General features: G+C 34.3%; 1 protein-coding gene across 2 annotated transcripts; it reads left to right on the forward strand.

Annotated features, from left to right (window-relative positions):
* Nucleotides 1-2639: 2639 nt before the first annotated feature.
* LOC110094700 lies at nt 2640-19644 on the forward strand. 2 transcript variants are annotated; one of them, XM_028693229.1, is made up of 9 exons: nt 2640-3296; nt 7874-8005; nt 8471-8531; nt 9765-9887; nt 15830-16266; nt 17394-17470; nt 17567-17702; nt 18318-18521; nt 19304-19644. In XM_028693229.1, the coding sequence occupies exons 1-9, from the start codon at nt 2808-2810 to the stop codon at nt 19361-19363; spliced, it is 1719 nt and encodes a 572-aa protein (XP_028549062.1). In that variant the 5' UTR covers nt 2640-2807; the 3' UTR covers nt 19364-19644. The 2 variants fall into 2 exon arrangements, with proteins under 2 accessions (XP_028549062.1, XP_020675655.2); XM_020819996.2 differs by lacking the exon at nt 8471-8531 and having other exon boundaries at nt 9764-9887.
* Nucleotides 19645-21154: the final 1510 nt, after the last annotated feature.

Consider the following 21154-nt stretch of genomic DNA (forward strand, 5'->3'; position numbering starts at 1 on the left):
CTAAGATTCATCTTAGGAGAAATTATAGGAGTGCTACCATTTCACTTGCTATGTCTCATTCGGATGTCTCTTATGATGATGTTATCAAGAACACTATTTCCCACTTTCAAAGGATTTACAACCCTCCTAGGAGGCATTCCTTTGACATTCTTCACTTCCCGGTGGGTAAAATCATTCCTCCTGAATATATTTTATCACTCACTACTCCTTTTACTGATGCAGAAATTAAGAAGGCTATTTTTGCTGGTGCTTCCAATTCTTCTCCTGGTCCGGATGGCTTTAATTCTGAATTCTTCAAATCCACTTGGATTATTACTGGACCTTTACTTTGCAAAGCTGTGAAGTCTTTTTATCACAATGCCTACATTCCAAAATCTGCTAAGGCAACTGCCATCACTTTGATTCCTAAATCAAATCATGCGGAAGAGATCTCTGACTTCAGGCATATTTCCCTGTGCAATACGGTTTACAAAATAATTGCAAAAATTCTGGCTCTTAGAATGAAACCTATTATGCCTCTGATTATTAAAGAAAACCAATCTGGTTTTATTCAAAATCGGGTCTCCACTGATAATGTTATTCTTGCCAACGAGATACTTTTTCACTCTAGAAACTTTTCTCAATTTAAGATGATTTGTGCTAAATTGGATATCAAAAAGGCATTTGACTGTGTTTCTAGGGAGTTTCTTCTGGCTAGAATGCATCAAAAGGGGTTCCCCCCCTCCTTTATCAACTGGATTAGAGAGAGAGAGAGAGCGACAAGAAGGATGTGACTGATGGTCGAGAAGGACGTGATGCCCTCGACTAGTGGAAGGTTACAAGTGATGATTATAGGTTGATTGAGGTTGGGGCACTACGCTAAGGCTTGAGTACGACATTTTAGCTCTTGTGTAAGTTGAGGTTGATCTAGTTCACAGGCATAAGCCTGGTTCATCTGATTTTGATTTATTACAATAATAAATATATAGTTAATGATTTCTTTTAAATTGACGACTAAAAGTGAATTGATTTGTTTCTTTTTTAAAAATCTAAGATTAATTTATATTTTGTTTACAATGGATACAATTTGATATTGAGAATGAAATCAAATTAAAGGTAAAGTGATAAAAAAACTAGCATACGATAATTGGTAGAATAAATTATAAAGGCCTCTAATAAATCAGCCCGAAGCCCACTACATTGAAGCTCATTATTAGCCCAATCCATTGAGCTTTCTAAAGAGAAGGAATTGTGTCCATTTCAACCACTTTGGGCCGAAATTTTCTGTTCGAATTTTCTATGAACATGAAGATGGCTTTTATTTGTATTTCGCTCATTCGATTAAAAAGCCTAAAACATTTATCAATTAATTACACTTATCAAATTTATTTGAACTCACGTCAATCAACTAAGGTTTTGTTTGTGATAAGTTTCTTGTTGCTTTATGAAGTAGTTTCTTAGTACAAAAGGTTTTTGAATTGGAAAATTTTGAACTAAAAAGTCGCTTCATAAAGCTGTATGAATGCTATCTTAAACAAAGCCTAAGGCTTCGTTTGGAACGACTTTCTTACTGCTTCTTAAGCAGCTTTCTAGTACAAAAATTAAATTTTTTGTAATACAAAGTTGCATTAAGAAGCAATATGAAAGTTATCCCAAACAAAGTCTAAATCATATAATATCTCAAAACCATAAGGCTTTAATGATGATAAATCAATTCAACAAATTATTTAATTTTTTTTAACTTTGAGTGAATTAAATGCAAATCATATATGTAACACGTAAAAAAAGTCGCAAACTCAATACATCTTAATTGATAGCCTAAGCTCTCAATCAACAAACAAAAATTGACCGCATAATTATCATAAATATTATATCACAATTATTTGTGACAGCAATGTAAGATTCTCGAATATTATTTTTTAGGGATTTTTACATACTTATACCTAAAACTATTAAAAATGCATATTTAGCACCTAAACTTATATATTTTATACCACCTAAAATTCTCCTTTCATTCTATTCTACTAATCTATTATAGCGATGAGATACTTGTATTCACCATGAAAGAATGTCATTGATGGGGAAGACAATCGCTGATAGTAATTTTTGATGGAAGGTTTAAACGGAATGTTAAAATTTATTAAAAGACGGGTATTAGTGGTATATTAGTAAAAATAGAAATTTAGGTGTTAAATATATATTTTCAATAGTTTTAGGTGTTATGTATATTATTAAAATATAAGATGACATGTTAAAATAAAAGGATATATTATCCCTTAATTGAAGGAGAATTTTGTTTCTCTAAGTTTATATATTAAAGCCTTATATTATTTCTTAAGGTGCTCATTTTTTCAATAGTTTTATATATCATTAAAAATTATTATTTTTTATTATTTTAAATAAGTTTAATCATAAATTTACACACATTTTTAAATTTCTATGGGCTATACTCTAATTTTAAAAAGATGCAACCGGCCAGCCCATTGGGCTTCACTGCATATAATTTCTTTTAATTTTTGTTAATTAGGAGATTTGTTTGAAATTAATTTATTTTTTTTTTTTTTTCAACTTAAAACTAAAAAGAAAAAAAGAAAGATAAGTTAAGAAAAAAAAAAAAAAAAGAGTCTACAAGGAAAAAAGTTTTCTGTCTATATCCTTTGAAGAAATTGTCTAATGAATGAGCCACGAGGCGGACAAAGTTCTACTGAGAAATCGCAGTTTACTTCTTAAGCATATCGCAGATCCTATCCGAACGAAGTCCCCACGGCTCCGATCGACTCTTCCGATTCTCTACAGACACGGTGGCGACCAGCACGACGTCGCCGGGGATGTCCGCCGCGACGAATATTTATTTCAATCCGCAAAACTCAATGGCCCAACCTGAACCAAAACCCCCGCCGCCATTAGAAATCCTCATGGTGACATCGGCGGATTCGCCTGAGTTCTACCGTTTCCAATCAGCGCTCTGCCATTCTTCCGTCGTCGCGCTCGACGCCGAATGGAAGCCCGTCAGATCGCGGCAGATTGCGGAAAGCTCCGAAGACAATGGAGGCGAGCGGACTTTTCCGAAGGTCACGCTTCTCCAAATCGCTTGTAGGATCAGTCGTGCGGCGTCCGATTCGGAAGTCTACGCTGTTGGAAAATCGCTGGTTTTCCTTGTGGACCTGCTATCGATACCTCTTTCGACCATCTGGGAGCTTCTTAGGGAGGTGTTCGTCTCTCCCTCCGTACTTAAGTTGGGATTCAGATTTAAGCAAGATCTGGCTTATCTTTCTTCTACCTTCTTTTCCCAGGGTTTCCTTTCTGGGTTCGATAAGGTAGTGTATCTCTTTTACGCTATCTTCCTCCATTCCATCTTTTTGTTTAAGATTTGCAGAAAGTCCTGGTAGCTGTTGTTACCCCGTTATACTAAGCTTGAAAATTCTGTTTTTTCGCTGATTCCATTTAAAAGTATACGTCATTTCTATTTTGGAGGCCGATTTAGGGCTCATTACTTTGCTTATTGATAGAGGATTATGTTAAGACAAATGATGGATTAGTTTTTACTAATTTTATATATGAAAAGAAGATTATTTTTTTTTCTGGGATTTCAGAGAAGTTGTGATTGCATAAAATCAATTTAAATTTCTAACTCCATCCAACCAAAATGATGAATCTATCAAATTTTATACTTTTCAGAGCATATTTTCTAACTTCAAACGACCGATTGGGGCCTTATACTTAAGCTTAACTTAGCATCTTCTTAGGTTTACTTGGTATATGCTGGTTAATGTTGTTGGAACTTTTTATTTTACAAATGTTCTTCAATTCTTTGTTTTTTTTTAATATATATTTTTGTGAGTGATTTATTTTTTAATTTTATATATGGATCATGTATAACATGAGCTGTCTTTCCTCGTCTTTCAGTAAATCTTATTCATGCCACCCATGCCTACTTGAAGTTCTTATACCTGTTATCTAAATCCCTGCCCTATAATCAAAATCTGCAAAATGAAAACTAAATTTTGAACTTTTTAGTGTTTTATCTTGAAATATGGGTGAAACTATGAGCTGTGGAGATTGGATCAATGATGAAGGAGATCCTAGGAGTTCCAAGTCGAAAAACCTTGGAAGTTTGCTCCAATTGAATGAACTTACAAGTTAAATACTTTCATATTTTATTGATGCTTTTGTTTCATGTGCATTGAACAAACTCCTCACGTCAACTATTTTTGATCATATGCTCTCCCATTAATAGTTCTCTATCGGCCTCTCCAAACTACCCATTAAGCACCGAGCTTGAGAACACGTTTTTGAACTCATCATGGAAATGATTTCCTAAAAGGAAGAGCTATATGAATAACCTATAGGAAATGATGTATGGGGGGATAAGTGAGAGGATATATTGGAATAAATTCTTTTTATTTAATTTCACATATCACATGAAAATTATCATTGCTGGTCCCAAACTAAGATAAGAAAGATTGAGGTTTGATATTAGGTTGATAGCCAATTGTAAATTTTAGTAAAAAACAATATAATAAATTGAAATCCAAATTTTGCTAGAGTTAGGGCGTTCTCCAAAGCATTAGTCCATGAGCTAATATGATTGTTGTGAGAAGTAAGAGTTTTTTAGGACATCAACCTAAAATCACATTTCACAAGTAAATTCAATTTAGGTAAAAGTAGCCATGGGTTGTCTAAGATGTCACTCGCAAGTGATGCACTGCAGTTTAACCTAATTATGGTTAAAAAGAAGCAAGAGTTTAATTTTGTCTAAAAAAGTTTAGCTCTATAACAAGAAATTTGAGGATTTTGAATGTAAGAACAGGATGATTAGTAGACACTAAGATTAGAAGGAAAATTAATATAATTTTTTATAAGAAATTAAATGGAAAATAGGAAAATTCAAGTACATTTTGGAAGTTTTTAAATTATTGTTTGTCGGAAAGGTTAACAATATAAATTATATTAGTATAGTAATAAGCATAGAAGATTTAAAAGATAAATAATTTATGAATAAGTTTAGTGATAGAGTATTTATTATTATGATAGTTATCAACAAATACATTATAAATGTGATTCATGCTTACGCTTCTTGATATTTTTAGAAGCTAGTTTAAAAAATAAGTTTTGAGAAGAACTGGATAAACTTAACAACATTCAGTTGAGGAAGAAAGGATAGTTGAAGGTAATTTAAAATGGGCATATAGATTCTAGTGAGATGGTTTATGAGAGGCATCATGATGTGTGTAATATATCTGATAACAATGCAATGAAAGAAGCTATATTTGATTTTATAATAGTCTATGATCTTACAAAATGAAGACATGCTTTAAAATGAGAAGTGCCCTCAATCACACAAGTGGAGCCATCAAACCACAAATAAACATCTTTTTCTAGGGAGGAAGGAAAATTTTTTTCCAAAGATTTTAAGATGATTCCAAGAGAGAGTTGGACCACAAAACATAAAGTACTAGTTATAGATGTATATTTTAGAAGTATGAATAGAATAATTAAAAATAATAATTATCTTAGGATAGGGTGACAGCTTTAGAATATGAGAATTTGTAATCTCTTAGAGAATAAGTCACTGAGGGGGGCAAATTGGAATGTTTTGTTTGAGCCAAACTTGATGGGATAAGAGGACTAATTCCACTAAGAATATTGTCTTAAATGTTTTAGAAGACTCTAAAACATATCATATACTACTAAGGTGACTGAATGATGTAGTGAGGAAGTACGAAATATTATCAAGAAAAAGAGTTATTTTTTTAAAAGGCTATATTAAATAATATGGAGGTTGATATTGATTATAAGAAAGCTTGAGGTTTTGTAAAGAGTTTAGTATGCAAAGAAAAAAAAATAACTTTAGATGATTTATAAAACATGATTGGTATTAATGAAGGAGAAAAGGAATTATATAGAATAATTAGAGCAAGAGATGATATTTAGAGACTTCATCAAATTAGTTAAAACAAAATGAATATAATAGGATCTTTGTTAAAGGTGAAAACATTACAAAATGATGTGCATGCTAAATTGAAATTATGCATTTGATATTTACAATTAATAACCAATCTTACTAGAATCTATAGTGATACATAGGTGATTGGTTTAAGTACGAGGTATTTTTTTTGGATCTATGCACTAGGGTCTTCAATATCTGCAAACGTATTTTTTGCATTACTGCTTATCTTAATTATAGGTGGAGTTTGGATAAATAATTCTGTAATTACTATAACATTGCCTGTTTTATTGTTTGTAATCTCTATATGTTTTTGTTATTTTTCTATGGTATATTATGCAATTTTTTTTTGTATTGCAGCCATTTTATTGGACATGTGGTTTGTCTTGTGGCTGTGGTCAACATTTTTTGCAGGAACATTGTGCGTAAAGTGATTGATTATATCTTTCTTTTTTTGGATGCTGGCTCCTGGCCGCCCTATAATGTTACTAAGTCATTTTGTAATTCTGGTTAGAGGGGACTTTTAGCTCGTGGGTTTTCTTTTAATTTGTTTTGTAGCTCATCAGAGCATTAGTGAGATGAAGATCCCCCTTAAGGGCCTTTTCATCTTCTTTTTAATTAATGCGAAGGCCCCTCCGTGGGTTTTAACCAAAATAAAAAAAGAACTAGGATTTTCAAATTTCATTATCAAATATAAAATAAACTATAGAAGTATAAACTAAAGTGTAGTGAACCTCTAATGTAACAGAGAATTCATGAAAAAAGATTAACCCCTCTGATTATACATTAAACCTATGTTATAACCACTTAAATAAATCATACATTAATAAATTTATAAATCACTAAAAAAATATAAGTCCAAATGCAGATATAGAAGACCCTAGAGCATAGATCCAAGGAACAAGAATATGCCTTCTAGAGTGAATGGTGACAAATGGTGAAGCATCTCAAGAGAATTATACGATAAGACAATACCATGAAAACCTAAAAGCTAAGTTTTATTAAACTGCTATTAATCTAGATATTGTATGGTTCGGAGTGTTGGCAAGTAAAAATTTGTTGGTAGCTAGGTTGTATGAAATAAAAATGAGAATGTTAAGTTAAAATGAATGTGAAAAAATTAGAAAGAAGAAATTTTAAAAAAATGATCATGTTAGAGGAATAGTTGAAGTGATATATATTGAAGATAAGGTAATTAAAAATATGGTTAGGTAGTTTGGACATGCATAATTGCATAAATAAGGACAGTAAATGCACCCATTAGTTGGGTGGATATAATTAGTGTTTGATGATTAGGAAGGAGAAGTGCTAGTTAATAAGAAAATAAGTTCAAAATGATTTGTCAAAAAACAGGTTTAACTCCTATTGCTATACTATATAGAAATGGTAGAAAATGTGGATTCATAAAGTGAACTCAAATAGTTGGGATAATGCTAATGATGATGATATCCCATGCCCCATGGGGGGGCGTGCGCGCACACACACGTGTGTGTGTATGTATATATATGTGTATATAAGGGATTTTTCCTTAAAAGCAAGGTGCATGGAAAATTCCATTTAATATAAGGTCCATGACTTTAATTTATTTATTATACTTTATTATATTCCTTTTTTCCCTTGGCCTAACATATCTACATATAGTAGTCATGTTACTTGTGTCTTATAAAACAAAACACCTTTTGAATATCCAACATATATTTCCATTATCATGATTTCTGTTCAGAATATAAGTTGCATTTTGATACTGTAGATGTTAATGATGATCTTCTTTTTCTTGTTTTTAATGTCATATTTAGTACATTTATATGAGTTTCAATTTAAGCACTGTATTATAGAGATCCCACTCTACGGGAATTTACCTTTATGGTAAATTTGAATATTCGAGTATTATTGTTTTTTTTGTCTGTTTTAGTGTTTATTAACTTTATTTGTACTTGTTTGTAACAGATTGAACCGTTTATTGATATCACTAGCATATACTATCATATGAAATATCTTAATAGGGGGAAAAAGTTTCCGAAGGACACCATAAGCTTGGCTACTATTTGTTGGGAAGTACTAAGCATCTCTCTATCCAAGGTTCAGCTCTTTTGTTAGCTTTGATATATTTCGCCAATGTTTCCTTTTGCTTATGTTTCCGATGTGTTTTTTCTAATTATTTTTGTACTTGATACAATTGCTGCTTTGTTGACTACACATGCACACAAACACTCGATCTCCCTTGCAAAACAAAAAGGGAGGCACGTGTCTACATATTACAGCACTAGACTTGCATAAGCAACACATGCATGTGGGATTATGATCTTTTTATACATTTATTTTTTGACAAGGATGAAGGTTAAAGTCGTTTTAGCTTTCTTTTCTGTATACTGTCTATTGTCTTTTCCCAAAGAGAAGAATCTATGACGTAATCTATCAAAAAAATATTTTAAAGTCTCAGGTGTTCTTCTGATATATTAATATTGCCAAAGTTGCTGGTGTGCATCTAATTCTCATCGTTTAACTTTCTTGGATCATCCTCTAATTGAATATAGAGCATTATAGGATCAAGAAAGAAGGAAACACGGGGAATGGATTGCCTCAACAGTTACATTGAAGATGATGGGTAATATTCAAATCTTCGCTTGGTGATTGTTTCCAGAGCGATAGAGCAATGTGAAGATTTTTTATCCATTCCAATGGAGGAACTTAAAGTTCAACAGTGCTTTTTATTCTAGAATTTTTATAATTTATGATTTGCTCAAATAAGAAAAAAGTTTGTATCGAACTTCAAAATGCCTACAAAAGTTAAGTACAATAAAAGTCAAGCTACTATCTAGGTGCTGAAAAAAGTGGATCCTTTTTGGCAAAGTGAAAAAGAACTTGATGATATTTTTTTTGCTTGTGTGCTTGGTTTTGTTTCTCGTAAAAGTGCTAAGAAGAATTTAAACGTGTTTAAAGTGGAGAAATGAGTGGTTGTTCTTGAAGCACAAAGCTCTGCAACTATGCTCTAAAATGTTGAATGCATGAAGGCATTGAACTCCTTATTGTTTATATATTTATTGGATGGACTTTTCTCCTAAGATTTGGATTGTCAATTGGCAAAATTATATAAAAAAAGTTTACAAACAAATTTTAATAAGTAAACTGCATGGGAATGGAGGGGCAACTAAGACTACAATGGTGGCAGCAGTCTGCCACCATGGCCCAAAAAATTCTTCTTGGTTCCCCACCATAGTCACCTCCTCTCTCTAGCCCATTACTGATGTAGATTGGATCAATGGAAGAAGAGGATGCTTGAAGAAGATAATCCCAATCTAGGGAACAAAGATAACACCAAGCTTAAAGCTTCAAAAAAGAGATAATATTCATCATATGATCCTTTCCTCTAACACATTCCACATATATATAATACTCAAATAGAGACAACCTAGAGAATCCTAGAAGACTTGTAACAAACTAAATAAAATAACCTAAGGAACATTCTAAGCTAACATGCTCCGCATCATTCTCCCCTTGCGTCAAAAAAGCTCGACTCCGTCGAGGCGTGTCATCGGGAGATGGTGGACATCAAAGTCAGTCCTCCTGGATTGAAGGTTTTGGATTCAGATAAAAGATTATTCCGTGTATCTCCACTCAGTGATGCAATGCGATTTCTTTTTCATGAACTAGACTGTTGTAATGGGAATCTTTGGGCTTTAATGACCTATATATTCTTTTTCATGTGCATGAAGTGCATTTTTATTGTTTATGTTATCTGCCTGTTTGTAGTTATTGAAGTATTTGATGTTTTTGTTCTCCTTTTTGTTATATTATATGTTACTGCAGATGGTTTCCATCTAAAGCATTCTTCTTCAGGAACTCCAATGTAGTGACTGGTCTTGCCGTCCACTAACTGAAGGGCAAATATCATACGCTGCCGCCGATGCATATTACTTGCTTGAAATATTTGCCGTGTTTGAGCAGAAGTTTCTTACTGAAGGTTCATGCTCGTAATTCTTCTAACCTCCTTTGTTTGCTTACTGTACAAGTAAAAAATCATCAGACTTTACTTGCTCTGTAGACCAAATTAAAAACCTAGTATGCATAGGCTTAATAGTAATTGAAAGCTAATTTAATCTTATGATTATTTGCAGTTTTTTATTTCTCTACTAACATTATTTTTCATTCCATAATTTAATATGCACAAACATTCTGTTAGTGAAATTGTTTTGATTTATCATCTTTCTAGTTATAACGCCAATCCATAACCCAGCTTTAAGCGATTCTAGAATAGCTCAACTTGATGAACTTAAAATCTCAAAATAATCCCCCGGTTATTCTTGTGTGGTCAATTTATCCCATAGTATTATAATTTTCTAATTTAGTCCCTCGAATATATAAAATTGATTTAAAATTGTTCTTCATGTAGAAGTTATGAGGAGAAATTTCAAAAACGAAGCGTGTTTAAAATGTAATTAAGTAAAAGGAGCATGATTATTAAAAAAATTAAAAAGGAGCAAATTCGTCAAATAGTTTGGCTTAGTCTTGAATATATCAATTGCTTTGGCGAGTTCTAAATGTGCCAAATCATTTGGCGTATTTAGTTGAAATAGGAGAGAGAAAAGATTTGGAGAGAGAAGAGGAGAGAGAGGCAGGGAGAGAAGACAAATGGGGAGATAGAGAACCCAAAGGGATAGAGAGATGTGGAGGGAGAGACGAATGGGGAGAGAGAGAGATTTAACTAATTTTTTATATTTAAAATAATATTTAATTATTATTTAAATAATATTAAATCTTTCTCTCTTCCTATCCATTTCTACCTCAACATCTCTCCCTCCCTCTCATTTCTCTTTCTCTCCCAATTTGTCTTCTCTACCCGTCTCTCTCTCCCAATCATTTCTCTCTCCTATTTCAGCTGAATAAGCCAAATGATTTGGCACATTCAGAACTCGTCAAATCATTTGGCACATTTATGACTACGCCAAATAGTTTGGCGGATTTGTTCCTTTTTAAATTTTTTAATAATTATGCTCATTTTACTTAATTATATTTTAAACACGCTCCTTTTTAAAATTCCTCCAAGTTATGATACTAAATTTATCCCAATTTAGTCCCTAGGGTTCATGGGCCATTTTAGCTTAATTTTGTATGGTCAAGAGGCTAAATTGGAGAAATGTGATATTATTTGTTTAAATTAGTCACGTACATATAGTCGGGGGCTCATTTTGCAAAAAACAACCAAAGCTTTGATTGCTATCCATCTTTTGTCACTTTTTTTTCTTGGAATGATTGATAAAGTGTGTTGTTTGATGACACCATATTGTGAACCTTTAAGATGAAATTAATGGTTGGCATTGAAATAACTCATCTAGGAAACTTTATTGTATGCTACTTTGTTTGGAACAATGTTTAAAATTGCATAATCGTTTATTGAGGCATTTTTTGTTCGTGAGGCAAGGCGTAAGCCTCAAGACGTTTTGACGCGTAAGACTCAAAATCAAAAAATTGCATAAACATAAAATGATAAATTTTGTATATACTAATGAGTAAATAATATATAAAACATAAAAATGCAGAAGATATGAAGTGAAATCAAAATATCCCAATAATAAGACAACATGAAATATAGTTCAACTCAAACTCCTTTCCCAAATCACAGTATTTTTTTCATTAACATATAATTCCAAAAATAAATAGCAATGACATATCACATAAGAACTCATAAGTCATCAGCACTGTCATCACCATGTTTAAAAATGCGCAATTAGGTATTGAGCTGTTTTTTGTTTGTAAGGCGAGGTGTAAGCCTCAAGGCATTTTGAGGCGTGAGCTTCATAATATAAAATTTGTGTTAAGTGCAAATAAATGTTAAAAGTAAATTTTTATATAATACTCAAATAATATGTTAAAAAATGGCGACGGGTTAGAGGTTAAGGAAGTTGAGAGGAAGTTGCTGCGACTAGGGGGTACACGAATTGTGATTTGTTTGCGGCTTTACTTCAGGATTTATGTAAGTTTTAATATATATCGGGTTAGGCGTAAGCCTCACGCCAGTGAGGCGATGCGCGCCTTAAGGCGGGCCTCAACCAAGTTGAGGCGCAAGCCTTATAAAAAAAACTTGAGGCGCAAGCCTCAAGGCGCTTTTCACTGGAATTGCGCAAAGGCGGGCCTCAAGGTGAGCCTCATATCGCGCAATTTTAAACCATGGTTTGGAATATGGCTCTTGTTTTCTGTTTTGCCTAAGTAAAAGCGATTTATGAATGGAGCTTATTTTTTTAATTTAATATAATGATTTTATTTTGGTATTTTACACTGGACCACTTTTTATAGGAGAATTTGAGTTGGAGTAAATTGCATGTTTTTAAGCAGATTCTTTTCTTACTTTTTGATTATGTGGTATGTGTTCTTCCGTCCATGTATGTTGCTAATAGCTTTGACAGCGTTCTCTTCTTTGAAAGAAAGCTCCCTTTAATCAGATCATATCCCTTTTTGTGATGTTGGATGGATTATAGAACTTTGGGAAGATGGGATGCCCTTTGGGAATTTCAGTTGTATCATTCAACCTAATCAATACAGTTTGAATATTAACGTGGTAATAGATTTAAAAAAGCAGTAAGTTCAATGCTTAGATCTGTCTTTTCTTCACGTGATGCAGCTAATTTCACAATTTGGCCAGGTTCTGGCATTTTAAAGCTACTTGATTCCCTGAACTTTTTGATAGCCGTAATCTAAGATTAATTGGCGTAAACAGTATAGGTATTGCTTATCAATTAAAAGCTACCATCTTATTTGTTAAATTTAGAAATTTGGAGAGGGAAAAAGGCTTAATTTTATTGCACAAGATCTATACAAGATATCTAAATAAAGAAACAAATAACTACGGAATCATGCATAATTGCCCTAAAATAATACTTCCTAAATCAGCCACCCGAATATGGAAGGAGATTGACGTGATCTAGGTGAACCTCTCACAGATACTCATCCTAGCCATAAGATCAAGAGCCAAAGGAGGGCTAGGATGGCTGGGACGGTATTTGACACTCTCCCCCAAGCTGGGGAATACAAATTTGTCATTCCCAGGTTGATAACCAATCCCAAAAAGGTAGAACTATCAAGTCCCTTAATGCATCATAGAGTCCTCCATTTGGTCAAAACTTTGGGAGAAATTAGCTTCAAATATTGCTGCGACAAATGATAGCAATGAAGGCTATATCAATCAAGCCTGCAAGATGCAAGGTAGCAATGAATGCTAAGTTGAACAATAGCCCTCAAGATACCTGAAATGGCAATAGAGGACAGTGGTGGGACGACAGGGAAAGTGGATCAATTATACTTCGGGCCTGTCTCCCTCTCGGTTCTCAAGGGAAGGCTGACAATGAAGGCACGATAGTAGAAAGAAAAAATTATATTTTTTAGTTTGTGACAAGCTTCAGGGACATCAACAGAAAAAATACGTCTCAAGTGGCTCAACACTCACCACGCAGATTTCCTCCTTCCCAAGCCATCCGATTGAGCCAGTTTTTGGCCCAATGCAAATCAGTCGTCTGACTCCACTTGAACAAACTCCTGTTCGATCGACCCCGTACAGGCGCATGCGAGGCCTCTAATCCCTCTGGTCTGATCACAGGAGGAGGTCCAGCACTCAACTTCTTTCACTTTTGCTCGATCGACTTTGGATGTCGCATGCAGGAACGAAAGTTGAGCTCGATGCCGCCATTCCTAGGAGGCCCTGGTCGCTGTCTGGACGAATGATTTCTCGTCTCGTGCAGTCGCACATATGCGAGAGGAGGCTTTCTCTCGGTTCGCCCCAGATGCATGCAATAGGAGCCCTCCCCCTCAATCTCTCCGTGCTATTGGACGCACGAGAGACTACCATCTCCACTTTTTCTAGTTGCAGGCACGAAACAGAGGGTATGAGCGTTTTGGATCGCTCAACTCTCATTTTATCTCCAACGACAATGAAGGCCCTTACTCCTCTTCTTCCTTCGAATTGTATATTCTAGTGATTCCGATAATGAAGGCTGGTGGAATGACCAATTTTTTTCATAATTCTGATAATGAAGGATAGTGGTGGTAATTTGACTCTGATACTATGTTAAATTCAAAAAATTAGAGAGGGAGAAGTCTTAATGTTTTTATACGGGACTATCCCTATTTATAGATGCATATAAGATATCTATATAAAGAAACAAACAGCTATAGAATCATGCATAATTGCCCTAATATAATCCTTTTTAAATCAACCAACTGAATATGGAAGGATATTGGCGTGATCCATGTGAGCCTCTCACATATCCCCATCCTAGCCATAAGATCAAGATCTAAGGGAGGTTGATAGGAGGTTCTTGTAGAGATTTAGGAAAAGCCTTGGTTGAAATTAGATTTCAGCAATTTCAAAAAAAAAAAAAAACAAGAAAACTAGGAAAAGAACATACAAGAACACTTTTTATTGAAAGTTTTAGGAAAGAAAATACAACATAGAAGTGGATCTTCAATTGGAGAAGAAGATCCGACTCTCCCAAATCTCTAGATGCTGCTAGAGCCCAAAACCTAAGAGAGAGATCAAATTTCAGCCTAATTCAAGAAGTCATAACCGTAGAAAAATAAACTATTTAATGCATACAATGCAAAAGGAAATCTCTAAACAGTCCTTATATTCAAATTTTCCTCCTAAACTTCTCCTAAAACCTTCCTAATTCGCTCTGTTGAATTGGGCAGTTTGATCGGCCATGGAGGAACTTCCACCTCTATTGTGCGTAAGCCGGTCCCATATGGACCGGCTAGACCAGTCTAACAGAGGGCTAGGATGGCTGGGACGGTATTTGACATTATTGGAATTCAAGCACCTTTTTAGCTCATTTTTTTTAAGCCCAATCCCGTTTTTTCCCTTGTACATTTATAGGTTAGCCTTCACTTGTTGTATGCCATTATTTCTCAGACAATGTTTCCTGATGTATCTATTAGATAGATGCTTGGTTGCTATATTTTGCAATAATTAAACCCTTTCTTTGAGATAAGATTTGACTTAAATTGCTTAAATGTTTGCTCATTAATTGTTATGTTTCTGCTTCTGTACTTTCTATTTATTCAGCAGATCATTTTGTATTATCAGCATTTACTTATACGTTTAAACTGTGTGGAATACATGTGTGCATTTACCGTCTTGGAGAGCAGGCTCAGTGGGAAGTAAATGCTATCAAGTTTGATAGCCTTTTTTATCATAATGTTTGCTTGAGAGCAGGCTCAGTTGGAACAAAATAAGATCATAATGTTTGCTCATTAATAAGATCATAATACAATTTAAGATCATAATACATGTGTGCATTTACCGTCTTTGATAGCCTTTTTCAAGTTTGAAATTGTATTATGATCTTATTTTGTTCCAAACTTGAAAAAGGCTATCAAGTTAGTCAATCAGTTTTGTTTCCTTACTCGTTAAGAGAGGTCAAATGATGGTTTGAATTCCCTTTAACAAAATACAAACAAATTAAATGTATATATAGCAGCTGAATCCGAACGTCACGTTGTGCCATTATGGTTGCACTTTTGAAAGAAAACCGTTATGATTGGCAAACAAAGCTGTAGCATGTTCATTTTTTGCCCATGTTAACTTTCTTTTTCTAGTATTAAATTATTAGTATGGAGATTGGGTCTATGGCCGAGTGGTCGACAGAAGAAATTCCTCTCATCTCATCTGGGCTCAACTCCCCTAACCGTCCAAAAAAAAAATATTAGTATTGTTTAAATGCATCTATAGCAGCTGAATGCGAATGTGACATTATGCCTGCACTTTTGAAAGAAAACTCTTATGATTGCCTACCAAAGTTCCAAATCTGTAGCATGTTCATTTTTTGCCATATTAACTTCTTTGTTCTAGTATTAAATTATTAATGCGGTTTATTTATTCGATCATTTGTTTCTTTATGCACCTTGAAATCTCAGGAAAAGAATCATCCCTATTGACGGAATTGAGTTTCTCTAAAACAACTGGTGGACTGAAGGAAATCTTTACGGATTCTAGTTCATGCAAGAATGTTGTGAGGATTAAGTTCTGCAGTGCATCAGATATGATCAAATCATGTTATCCAACAATTAGTCTTTTAGGGGATACTGCGATGGGATCTAGCTCACAGCCTTCTTGTAAAACTAGTTATCTTATAGATGATCACATCTTAGACATTGTCAAGATGTATGGTGAGAGAATTCACTTGAAGGAAGCGGACAGAAAACCTAGGGTTTCAAGGAGAAAAAGAGAACAATCATCTGTAAATACCAAGAGGAAAGAGGAATTTGAAATTAATGGAAATTGGCAGGCCCTCCCACCTTGGGATCCAGCATATGGTGGTGATGGCTGCTCAAAATTTCTTTGTGATGTTATGGTAGGGGATGTCACATGTATTTTGCTTTCATGATAGCATCTGTTAGTTTCTCCTTGCATTCATCTCTTAATAGAATTTTCATAGCCTAAATTTTTTTTTGTGTGTGTGTTTTTCAATTGTTTCTGATTTATTTCCTTATTGAAGGAATGGTCCCTTCAGGCTTGCAAACAATTGCTTATTTTGTTGCTTATGCACCTTAACTCTGTTGAAGCAATTATAAACATGTTTCTTATCATTTCTGTTTGCCTGTTCTCTTGCTGAAGATTTTGATCTGATCCATGATTGGAAACTAAATACCAGAGCATGAAAATTTCTTCACTTGCACCATCACTTCTAACCTAAAAGTAAAAAGGCTTACAGAATTTTGTTTTTGGGTTTACATTGAAATACTCGAGTTTGCCAAGAGTCAAATTCTCATTTAAATCTAATAAAGAAAGGTCATTTCTAATATTTTCTAACCAAGTCTTTTTAGGTCTATCTCTACTTTTTTAACATAAGCCAAATCTAATACATCTACTTTCCTAACCGGGCAGTGGAAGGCTGCCAAATGTCATAATTATTCGATAATTTTTACGCTGGCTGTCGACTACCTAATGCAATCCTCTACTTTTTTCATCCATGACTTGGGAGTAGAAAATATGACACTTCAATTATGTTTAGCCTATCAGTTCAACCACATGCATAAAAATGAGAAGCAAGAAGTGAAGAAATATGCTTGCGATTCTCAGGACCTTCTATTACATAGCTTCAGCTTATTATATTCAACTCCCAGTAATTCAGTAAAATGTACTTTCCTTCCATCTGTATCTAATTAAAAAATACAAAAATTTAGTATCCTGAGAAACCCACATTCGCGCGATAGGCCGGTGCCTTGGTCCTTCTATGTCCTGTATTTTCTTTTTGATAATAAAAATTAGCTGAGGTTATATACTTGGAGGTACTATTACTGCCTAATTTGATCAACTATCTATTTCATTTTTTTAACACTGCCCTATTTGATTGATTCTCTATTTTCATTTTTTTAATCCATCATTTTTCTTTCCTTCCAATTATGCAGAATTTGTTAAAACATTTTCATTTATCATATTTCAATGGTCGTTGTTTGACAATAGTGTAATGACACCCAGGTAGAAGGTTTAGCACGGCATCTACGGTGTGTTGGAATAGATGCTGCTGTCCCATCCATCAGAAAACCTGAGCCAAGGTGCTTTCTACGAACCAGATTTATAGTTGTTCAATATTACAAGTTAAAATATGTCATCTCCCTGATTCTTGTTTTCACTTATTTTATTCTTTTCAGACAGTTGCTGGATCAAGCATACAAAGAAAAAAGAGTGCTTCTAACACGAGATGCTAAACTTCTGAAATACCAGTATTTAGCAAATAATCAAGTGTACAGAATTAAGAGTTTGCTAAAAAATGACCAACTGCTTGAGGTAATTGATTAGCAATTCTATTATATTTGTCTTTTAATTTTTGTATTTCGGTTTTAGTTGTTTTTCCAATTAGAAAGAGAATTTGCATTTTGCTTACTGAATATATTGCTGGTAACCCCAGCAAGGTAGATCTTTCTTATTGTGTTAGGTTGGTTATATCAATTATTTTCGCTTGACTTTAACTAACTTGATGGATGAAAGCTCTTGGAATGTTGTTTTCCAGCTACGAGACATTCGCTTGGCGTTGCTTAACTTTTGATTGTTACATTATTTTAATGCTTTTTTCTTATATTATTCAAATACGGAGTAATTGGATTGGTACAGTTTTACTGAGTTACTATAGTAAAATAACATATCACAATTTCTGTTTCATGTAAAAGTACTAAACAAGCAAGGCCAGGCTTCTAGACTTTTCATAGTGCTTTCAGTATGTACTAGAGTTTTCTGTTCTACTCTTCCAATTCCTTCTCCAATGGTATATCAGGCTCTTGAAAGCATAATACATTTGCTTAAACATTCTTACTTGTCAGATCTCGATTCTCTTAGCTCAAACAGGGAATAACGGTCGCGAGTCGTGACCGCGGTCTGATGATTTCTGTTTGGTACATTTGACAGGTGATTGAGACCTTTCACTTGAATATTTCTGAGGAACAGCTCATGTCAAGATGCACAAAATGCAACGGTAGCTTCTTTCAAAAACCCTTGACACTTGAGGAAGCTATAGAAGCTTCCAAAGGGTTCCAAGTCATTCCTAACTGCCTCTTCAACAAGGATATAGAATTTTGGCAGTGCACAGACTGCAAACAGCTATACTGGGAGGTTAGTTTTTTTCTTGTGCATTTTTTTAGTGATGCTTCGATAATTATTTATTTCCAAGGTTAAAAATTGAAAATGCTAGCTGTGTGATAATTCTTGTAAGGTAAACCCCAATATACTGTCTCAAATCCTATCATAAAATCTGACGTTATAGATTTAATGAGATTATCATTAAATGACCGGTCACTTTATTATATCAAGTAACTATATTGTTTTTTGGGTACCCCTTTTTATGAGAAAGTAGTAGACCTAACTCCTCTCATATTCTTATCATATGCTGAAAAGCTGTTTCAAATAAGCATAATACTAAGTTAAGTGTTGCAGAGATGAGGATGCTCAGGTGGATGAGTGGCTTTACTCTTAGAGATAGGATACGAAATGAGCATATTCGTGAAAAGGTTGGAGTAGCTCTAGTGGAAGATAAGGTTAGAGACAGTCATCTTAGATGGTTTGGTCACATAAAACGGCAGCCTTCCGATGACCCAGTTTGGAAAGTAAAGGTATTAGATTTGACTTGTGTTAAGAAAGATACTTAACTTAAAAAGACATGATTAGAGAATATTAGAAATGATCTTTCCTTATTAGATTTAAATAAGAATTTGACTTTTAACATGACACAATGGAGAAAAAGGATTCATGTAGCCTCCCCTCGTAGTGGGACTAAGACTTGATGTTGATGTTGTTGTTGTTGTTGTAGTATCTTTACTCTCTTTCAGTGAGTTTCTATCCAGGTCGCTGTAGTTAATCCAATTGTATCTTTAAATTTACTTTTCATCTATTTCCAGGGAACCCAATATCGTAATGCAGTTGAAAAATTTGTCAATATTTGCAAGCTGAACACTTGATTCACATTTCAGCTTTCTATAAACCCAATCTGTGCTTACAAACTCGGGTGCATTTTCAACATAGAGAAGTCTTCATGACCTACTCACTCATGTAAATATTCATTAGGTGTTACACATTTTTGGCATTGTTGTGCAATAAGAGAGATAACAGAGTGTAATTAAGACATTATTTCTTTCTTTCTCAAAATTTCTGCCTATTTCTCTCTTGTTATTCAGTGAATGTTACCTTTTTTTAATGGATTAGTGAAATGGTGAAGGAGAAGAAGTGGCTTTGACCCGTACTCAGAAACTCTCTCTCTTAATCAATTAACTCACATCTACTGAGTTAAGATTTGATATCAGGTAAATTGAACTATTTGTATTTTATTTTACCTGTTTCTGCAATTGTTTGTGGATATGGGAGGGAAGAGGCTGGCGGTGTGAGAAAACTTCTTATTGATGGTAGGGTATAAACAAGTGGAGTCGAGTCAAAGTTCTTGTTTAATCAAGTTAATTTTGCTTAATTTATAGTTAGCTTGAACTCGAGCTTGACTCGGGCTCATTTGTTTAGCTGGAGCTCAACTCAAGTAGACTATACGATGTTCGATTTCAACTCGAATGCTTGAGCTTGATTTGGAGCTCGATCTCTTATTTTAAATATTGATAAAAAAAATAATTAGTTAAGCTTATATAAATATTGATGTGTCAATTGATATTGATCGAGTTGGCTCGACAAGTCAATGAACAAACCTGACGAAGCTTGAGCTTGAACTCATTGCTCGTTAAACTCAACTTCCGAGTTTGTTCGTGAGTTGACTTTGATTGTAGGAAACTAATGTTTAAGGGGCATTTTGGAATCAATTTTTTTTTTTAAATTTAATTTAATTTATTTTATTTTATATTTTAACATGAAATAAAAAATATTTGATAGGTTAAAAATATGTTTGTTTGATTCATGTGGTGGTCCTGTCGGTCATCGATGATGGGTGAAGGATGCGATGCCAATAGTTGGTTATGATAGGTGTTTTAAAAAATATTCAAAATAACTCGATGTTTTTTTGAGTTTTTTTTTTAAATTAACTTTATTTATTTCTTAAAATATTTTTAAAAAATGCTAAATAAACATAAATTTTAAGATAATAAACTAACAAATCTTTAAGGGACCAGGAATGAGCAACAAGGCGATATTACTGTTTAATAAGTGTTTTATTTAATCTTATTAGGTTCATCCAGCATGAGTGGAGATTTGGCCACTGACCCCCACATCATGCTAGAGATTTGAGTAGTGTTCCACGAATGCGCGGGCCACCGCGTCTGCATCCATCGCCGCCGCCGATGTCAAAGAGCACAGCCAAAACCCTAGATCCTCTTGTCCCTGCCGCCTCCCTAATGTCTCTCTCGAATGTTAATATGGGGGAATTCAGAAATGCTATATTTGATATGGCATCAAAAAATTATCTTGTCGGGTACAAATCTCAATGCAAAATCAAGTTGTAAACTTCCAAAATTAAAATTGGGACCATTCGAATAGGGTGTCAAAAGTTGACACGACCCGAAACCCGACTCGGATCCGACCTGAAAAAATTCGGGTTTTAGGTCAATCCATTTGTTAAACGGGTTGGGTTCGAGTTCAGATTTTTGACTCGTCTAAAAAGTGGGTCTGGTTCGGGGTGACCCGACAACCCGCGGGTCGACCCGAATTGACCCGTTTAGTCATTCCATGCGTCAGGTCGCGTCTGTGCTGCCCGTCAAGTCGCATCCACGACGTCGCGTCTGTGTCACGGTGTCAGGTCGCGTCCGCCGTCTGTAACT

This window comes from Dendrobium catenatum, unplaced genomic scaffold (assembly GCF_001605985.2).
Source record: "Dendrobium catenatum unplaced genomic scaffold, ASM160598v2 fragScaff_scaffold_243, whole genome shotgun sequence".
NCBI lineage: Eukaryota > Viridiplantae > Streptophyta > Magnoliopsida > Asparagales > Orchidaceae > Dendrobium > Dendrobium catenatum.